This window comes from Onychostruthus taczanowskii, unplaced genomic scaffold (genome assembly GCF_017590055.1).
Source record: "Onychostruthus taczanowskii isolate IOZ18803 unplaced genomic scaffold, ASM1759005v1 scaffold19, whole genome shotgun sequence".
In the NCBI taxonomy this organism is placed as follows: domain Eukaryota; kingdom Metazoa; phylum Chordata; class Aves; order Passeriformes; family Passeridae; genus Onychostruthus; species Onychostruthus taczanowskii.
The window spans coordinates 11873455-11881370 of record NW_024499128.1 but is presented as its reverse complement, the minus strand read 5'-3'; the positions used below and the strand labels follow the sequence as shown (position 1 = coordinate 11881370).

General features: G+C 50.4%; 1 protein-coding gene across 2 annotated transcripts; it reads left to right on the top strand.

Moving 5' to 3' along the window:
- Positions 1 to 2840: 2840 nt before the first annotated feature.
- B9D1 (B9 domain containing 1) lies at positions 2841 to 6245 on the top strand. 2 transcript variants are annotated; one of them, XM_041401750.1, is made up of 7 exons: positions 2841 to 2911; positions 3702 to 3770; positions 3858 to 3969; positions 4033 to 4129; positions 4519 to 4581; positions 5940 to 6007; positions 6086 to 6245. In XM_041401750.1, exons 1-7 carry the CDS (start codon positions 2855 to 2857, stop codon positions 6199 to 6201), a joined length of 582 nt encoding a protein of 193 aa, XP_041257684.1. In that variant the 5' UTR covers positions 2841 to 2854; the 3' UTR covers positions 6202 to 6245. The 2 variants fall into 2 exon arrangements, with proteins under 2 accessions (XP_041257684.1, XP_041257683.1); XM_041401749.1 differs by having other exon boundaries at positions 3858 to 4129.
- The last annotated feature ends 1671 nt before the right edge of the window (positions 6246 to 7916 follow it).

Genomic DNA, 7916 nt, shown 5'->3' with positions numbered 1-7916 from the left:
CTGTTGGATTTGAGCAGCAGGAGCAAAAGGCAGGGAAGACAAAGGGCAGGGAAGCTCCCTGCAGCCTCCTGGCAGGCAGGGATGAGTCAACGCTGTGCAAACAACTCTAAAAATACAAAAGCTTTATTGCAGATTAATGACACCATCAAATGTGCTTCACTGGCCATTTACCAGGTGTTGATCATAAATATTTGGGATTGGAAATAAACTTTTGTGCAGTGCCACTGTGGAGTTGTTTGTGTGCCTCCCACCCTCCCTGGATCAGCCCTGGGGCTGCTGTGATGGGGCTCGAGCAGGTAAGGGAGACAAAGGAGCTGCTCCCGCTCCCTCCCTGCAGCACAGGGTGTCTTTCCACTCTGCCTGCCCTGCCCAGGGCTCATCCAGAGGCAATTCCAGGGAAAACCCAGGGAAAGGGCTCACCACAACTCTGCAGCCTCCCTGAAGCCGGAGCCAGGCAGCCTGGGCAGGTCACAGTGCCTGGGTTGGATTCAGAAGCTCCCAGTGACAGAGCTCCCAGCAATTTGGATTTTTTATTTTTTTTTCATTTTTCCAGCCCTTGGCTCTTGCTGGGAATGAAGCAAACCAAATTCCCTCAGCTGTTCCACTCCATGCCTCCAGCACAGAGGTCAGTGCTGCAGGGACACTGGGAATGGCTCTCCAGGAGCTGGGATCCTGGAAGAGGTGACAAGTCACTGATCAGCAGGAGCGTGTCCTTCCTCCCTGGGAAGATGACTGTGGCTCCAAACACCCCAGGGAGGCTTCCTGTGAAAATCACAGGATCAGGACAAGTCCTGGAGAAGAGGAGAATGTTTTAAACAGCCAGGAGAAACAGCAGCATCTCTAAATAACACCCATGGGGTCACACCATCCACAAACCTTCATCACGCTTGGAAATCAAACTCTCTGATGGAGCATTAATTAAGTTTTCCAGCAGGATAAAACCACTTCCTTGCTTGGGATTTCACTCTGCTCACAAAGATTAAAAATACAGCTAATTAAAACAAGGCTGGCATGCAAAGAAGGGAAGAATAAAAAGTCTTGCTACGGCTGGGAGGGGACAGAGTCCTTCCAGATGCAGGTACAGATGACTCACGGCTGCTGAATAACCCCCCTGCTGTCTCTCTGCCATGGGGAAGGTCTCCTATTGCTGGCAGAACTCCTCCAGCAGCTGTATATCACCTGCCAGGCAACAAAAATGTCTTGAAATTGGCTCCAAGGTAGCTGGTAGCCAAGTGCAGTGTTAATTAAACAGCCTCACTAGCTGCTCCAGACAGCTGCTCCAGAACTGCTCTACTTCCCCCCCACCCCTGATCATTTTCAGTTCAAATGAATTCTTTTCCCTGAAGCATTTCTGAAGGGCTGCGGAGAAAGGATAACATTTCAGGCATTCCCTCCCATCCCTCCTGCTTCCCTGTCCCATTCTTCTCTTGGCCAAATTTGTTTGGCCTGGAAAACCGAGTTGAAATAGGTATTGACAGAGAACACATCTACTGAAATGTGGAAGGGCTCCCTCCACTCCTCCCACGCTTCCCCAGAGGGTCTGGCAGCAATGAACCACCCCAAAAATTCCTCATGGAGAGGGGAAGGTGGCCTGGGATGTGGCGAGGAGGAGGAGGATGAACCACAGCCAGGCTGGGCAGCCTCCATGGCCCTGACGTGTGCGTGTGGGCAGCAAATTCCCTGGCACAACCGCGGTCCTGATGGGCCAGCACCGTGTCACCAGTCCAGAACTGTCACAGCAGTGGTCCAGAACTGTCACAGCACCGGTCCAGAACTGTCACAGCACCAGTTCAGAACTGTCACAGCACCAGTCCAGAACCGTCACAGCACCGGGCCAGCACCGTGTCACCAGTCCAGAACTGTCACAGCAGTGGTCCAGAACTGTCACAGCACCGGTCCAGAACTGTCACAGCACCAGTTCAGAACTGTCACAGCACCAGTCCAGAACCGTCACAGCACCGGGCCAGCACCGTGTCACCAGTCCAGAACTGTCACAGCAGCGGGCCAGCCCCGTCCTGTCACCCTCACGCCGTGGTCACCATCAGAACAAGCCACCATCCCCACATCTCAGCGCCTGCAGCTGAGCAAAGCCCCAGCACGTCCATCCTCCTTATTTACACACCCAACTCCCCCTTTCCTTTTTTAATTAGAGCGGGATAATTAACGCACCACGGTGCTGTTCACAGCCGGCGGTGTGAGGGCGTTTCCCCTGCCCTCCATGGCTCAAAGCCGCGCTGCTGAGGGCGCGCCGGGCCCTTCGCCTCACGGCTGGGGCTGAGCCTCCAGGGAGCACAAAGTCCACCATTTCACTCCTTCTCCCTGCCAACACCTCCTGCTCTGGCCCTTGCCCGGCAGCATCATCTAGTGGCCATGGTCTCCACGCATGGAATTGTAGGATCGGGAATATCCCGAGCTGGATCATCCCAGGCGATGCTGGCATCCCGTCCGGCCCCAACCACCCCAAACCCCCGCCCTGTGCACCCCTCAGACAGCTGTCCCTGAAGTTCTGCAGCTTTTGCCCATTCCCTGGGCAGGCCGAATCACCGGTTTGGGTTGCTTTAGGATGAACTTAAATAATAATAATAATAAATAAAGTTCTGGACACGTGGCGGTGCGAGGATAACGGGGCAGCGCGGGGCGGTCTCAGTGGCTGAGGGGAGCCGGTAGGATCCTCCCGGGGACACCCGTGCCGTGGGTTCCAGAGGTGGGGTGGCCGTGTTTTGGGGCGATTTTTGGGTGATTTTGGGACGATTTTGCGGATCGGGAGCCCCGCGAAGAGAAGCGAAGCGCGGCGCCGGGGAAGTTTGGCCGCTGCGCCGCCCCGTCCGTCGCCACGGCAACCGGCGTGCCCGCCATGGCGGCGCCCAGCGTGTTCCTGCTGGCCGTGAGCGGCGAGATCGAGAGCGGGGAGGTGCGGGAGGGCCGGGGACGCCGCGGGAAACACAGCGGGACAGCGCGGAGGGGTGGGGGGATCGCCCTGGCCCGGTCTCGGTCTCGGTGCTGCGTCCGCCCGCGCGGCATGAGAATCTGCCCCCCCTGATCCTGGCCGGCCTCCGCCCCAAACCCAAACCATCCCCAAACCTGCACACCCTGACCCCAAACCCAAACCATCCTCATCCCGCCTCAGCCCCAAACCCAAACCATCCCCAAACCTGCGCACCCTGACCCCAAACCCAAACCATCCTCATCCCGCCTCAGCCCCAAACCCAAACCATCCTCATCCCGCCCAACCCTGCACACCCTCAGCGCCCCCATAACCCTGCTTGGCTTCATCCTGCTTAAGCCATGACTGTCTTAACTCCTCCCAAACCCATCCCTGCCTCAACCCCCAAACCCATCCCAGCCTCAGTCCCCAAACCCATCCCAGCCCCGGCCCCCAAACCCATCCCAGCCTCGGCCCCCAAACCCATCCCAGCCTCAGTCCCCAAACCCATCCCAGCCCCGGCCCCCAAACCCATCCCAGCCTCGGTCCCCAAACCCATCCCAGCCTCGGTCCCCAAACCCATCCCAGCCTCAGCCCCCCAAACCCATCCCAGCCTCAGCCCCCAAACCATCCCAGCCTCGGTCCCCAAACCATCCCATCTGTCCCAGTCTCGCTGGCACAGGCTGCCCTCAGCACCCTGATTCGGGCAGATCTTCACCCCCCGAAATTCCCAGTGAATTCCCAGTGAACCCTCCCTCTCTCTCTCTCTCCCCCGCAGTTCCCGGGATTCGATGACCTCTACTGCAAGTTCTCCTTTGTCTACGGCCCGGACTGGGTCCCCACGGCGGTACGGCCCCTCCCTGTCCCCACCCCGTGTCCCCCTGTCCCCACCCCCGGGCTCAGCCCAGCCCAGCTCACGGCCGGCTCCCCGCAGGGCCTGGAGGAGGGAATCTCGCAGATCACCTCCAAGAGCAGCGTCTCGCCCACCACGCTGGTCTGGAACTTCCCCATCGACATCACCTTCAAGAGCACCAACCCCTTCGGCTGTGAGTGCTGGGGGGGGTCTGGCCCTGGTGCCAAAGCCCCCCCTCACCCCCGTTTCCTTGCAGGGCCTCAGATTGTGCTCAGTGTCTACGGGCCTGACTTCTTTGGCCACGATGTGGTCAGAGGTTATGGAGCTGTGCACGTGCCCTTCGTGCCTGGCAGGTGAGTGCCAGCCCGAGCTGCAGGGCTCACACACGTCCTGGGCCACTTATTCTGCTGTTTCTGAATCAAATAAAAAAGCTCCTCACCGTGCCCTGTCAGTTCACAGAGATTTTCTAGCAGAATTCTTTCATCGTTAAATAAGTTTTGGTAGTCCTGTGAAGCCCAAACTGGCCTGGAAGAAGCCCAGATGTGAAGCTCAGTTCCTCACCCACTAAATTCTCATTCCCACCACTGGGAATGGAGGAAGATCTGTTGTTCCTCTGCAAACAAACCCTTTGTGTGTGAAAGGAAAATTCCTGATGTGTCAGGAATTCTGTGCCTCCATAAGTATAAAAATCCTGCTTTTTATTCCTTCATTCCTGAGGTTCTGGGCTCTCCTTTTGTTTCAGGCACAAAAGAACCATTGCCATGTTTGTCCCAGAGTCCAGCTCGAGGCTGCAGCAGCTCACAAGGTAACAATTAATGACTTGAATTCATTAAGGAATGAATTTCTCCCCTGTCCTCAGCCACAAATTCATTTGCAGCCCTCAGTGGTGTCACTGCTCTGTGCCATAACCAGCTCTGTGCTCTGTAGGGGAAAATCACATTTTCAGCTGTCTGGGTCTTTTGAAAAGCTTTCATAAACATATTAACAACAATATTAATTATATTATTACAATAAATAAGCATATTAATATATTGCATTAATATATAAAATAACAAACATATTAATTACCTGCTAACTGCACTAAATTACTGCCTGAATCTTCTTGGGGCTGTTTTGGAAGGACAGCCCATGAAAAACAATTCCCATTCTACATTTTTTAAAAGAAATTCAAGGTCTCCAAGCCTCTGTGGTTCTCTGGGTGATCAAGAAGAATTTTTCAACAATATCTTTGCCACAGAAAGATTCTTCTAGGCCAGAAAAAAACCTGGATTTAACAAAATCTGTGTGAAACCAGTTGAATTTTTTTTCCTTAAGGCAAAACTCACCTTTGATTGCAGTAGATCAATAAAGAGAATGAGGCTTCCAAACCCTCCTGGCAGTCTCACTGACATTCATCTCATGGCCTGGATCAATCTCAGCCCCCCAATTCATTATTTTGTATTTTATAATCATGATTTTATATTTTATATTCAGTAATTCTGTATTTTGCATTCATTATTTTGTATTTTGTAGTCATAATTTTGTATTTTGAATTTATTGTTTTCTATTCTGAATTCACAATTTTGTATTTTTTATTCATAATTTTGTATTTTGATTTCTATAATTTGTATTTTGAATTCATAATTTTGTATTTTGTGTTCAGTAGTTTGTATTTTTTATCCATTATTTTGTATTCACTAATCTGTATTTTGAATTCAATAATTTTGTGGTTTATATTCAGTGGTTTGTATTTTGAATGCAATAATTTGTATTTTGTATTCATTATTTTGTATTTTGTATCCATTATTTTTCATTCATTAATTTGTATTTTGTATCCATTAATTTGTATTTTGTACTTTGTATCCATTATTTTGTATTCATTATTTTGTCTTCATTCATTTCTATTCATTAGTTTGTATTTTGTATCCACTATTTTGTATCCATTATTTTATATTTTTGTATCAATTATTTTACATTTTGTATCCATTATTTTGTATCCTGTCTCCATTATTTTGTATCCATTGTTTTATATTTTGTATCCATTAGTTTGTATTTTGTATCCATTATTTTATATTTTGTATCCATTATTTTATATTTTGTCTCCACTATTTTGCATTCATTATTTTCTATTTTGTCTCCATTATTTTCTATTTTGCATTCATTATTTTGTATTTCCCCTCCCAGCTGGTTCACCGGGAGGCGCCCGGAATTCACGGACCCCAAGGTGGTGGCGCAGGGAGAGGGACGGGAAGGTGAGTCCTGGCAGCTCCTCTTTACCCTTCAATTAACCCTAATTAACCCCCGTTAATGATGATGGCTCCTCCCCTCAGTGACCAGGGTGCGCTCCCAGGGCTTTGTCACCGTTTCCTTCAACATCATCACCAAGGACCTGCACAGGCTGGGCTACGACGTGGGCCAGGGCTCTGGGGGGCTGCACGGCTGCTGAGCCCAGGGCTCCCGGGGCTGCAGGGCTGCTGAGCCCAGGGCTCCCGGGGGCTGCACGGCTGCTGAGCCCAGGGCTCCCGGGGGCTGCACGGCTGCTGAGCCCAGGGCTCCCGGGGCTGCAGGGCTGCTGAGCCCAGGGCTCCCGGGGGCTGCACGGCTGCTGAGCCCAGGGCTCCCGGGGGCTGCACGGCTGCTGAGCCCAGGGGGAGCTGCAGCAACTCCAAAAACTCCATCCCGGGAGGATCCGGGGCAGTGACCAAGCCTTGTCCTCTCAAAAGGCTGAAGTGCTGTGGAAATCGATGTTATTGGCAACATTCCGTGTTTTATTGATGATTATTGTATTTTATTCAGTGTTTTTAGGGGTCACACTGTCTCAGAGTAAGGCCTGTAGTGAAATATTTTTATAGCAGCCTTTTGTATGCTTTTTTGTAGAATTAATGACACAGAAAGTTTCCAGCTGTAGCAGCTTAAAACTTTGCAAGCCCAGTTTCTCTTTAGTGATTCTTTTTCTGTTGCAAATGAGGAATTGAAATTATTGCACCTTCCAAAATTGGTCCTGTGAACTGCATCCCCCTCTAAGCTCTTTTAGGCTGAATAAACTGTGTTGTATCAATAGATTCATTTGTCTTTCTGCTGCTAAAGAGGTTTCTTTGTTTGTGCCAGGATGTTTTTAAGCCCTAAATCATCCAAGCTCTGCTGGATTTAAAGGTGGAAGAGAAAAAGAAGTGTTTCAATGCAGTGACTAATTGCTGAGTCATTTTCCTATTTAATTTTGGGCATGTAACCTCTTGTGTTTGACTGCAAATCCCAGGAGAACACCATCACCCTAAAAGGGAACTACCAAGACCTCCAAGTGTAGAAATCCCAGGAAAAACACCCAGGGATGAACCACAAATCCTCCAGGACACAGCTCAACAAAACACCCAGGCAGAGACTGTTCTGATTCACAGTGGGATGCAATAAGTTGAATTTCTGAAAACATAAAGTGGTCACTGGAACGTTGCTGGGAGCAGCAGCACCTTTTATATGACACAGAAATATTTTTCCAAACGTTTTTAGGGATAATTTTGCATCTCCTGCCTTGTTTTTGTTGACTCCACACTTCCAGTGGAGTTGTTTTGGTCATTTGTAATCTCTGAACTGTGTCACGTTGGAATCCAAATTCAGAAGCATTTCCTGTTGGCTCAGAGGAGACTCAAGGAATTTTGTTTCCTTTTCAGAAGTTTGGGAAGCAGGATAAATATCAGCGTTTGAAAGGCTTGGGAGGCAAACACTGAACCTCCTGCTGCTCACCAAGACCCAATTTCCCCTGGAGCACAGTTCCTGCCCACATTCCAACTGCAGCAAAGCTGCACGGGAACCTGGCACAGCCCAAACCTGGGGTTTATTCACAGCCAGCTCCTTGTCCTGCTGCTCCAAAGCCCTGAATTCCTCCTGTTCCAAAGGAACTCCGGGGTGTTTCACCCCAGTGGCACCAACCAGACCTGAGCCAGCTTCCCCCTGACAGCTGAGGGGAAAGGGAGGTTAAAAACAGTGAACAGCAAACATCCTGAACTCTGCAAAACAGGATTAAAGAACCTTGAGGTACTTAAGCTGCTCTCTAAGCAGCCCACACTGCTACCTGCATTATTAGGGTTTTTGCCTATTTTCTCTGTGTTTAGTTGGATTTTGGGGTGGTTTTGGGCTCCTCAATGGCTTCAGCACATCTAAGAGCTT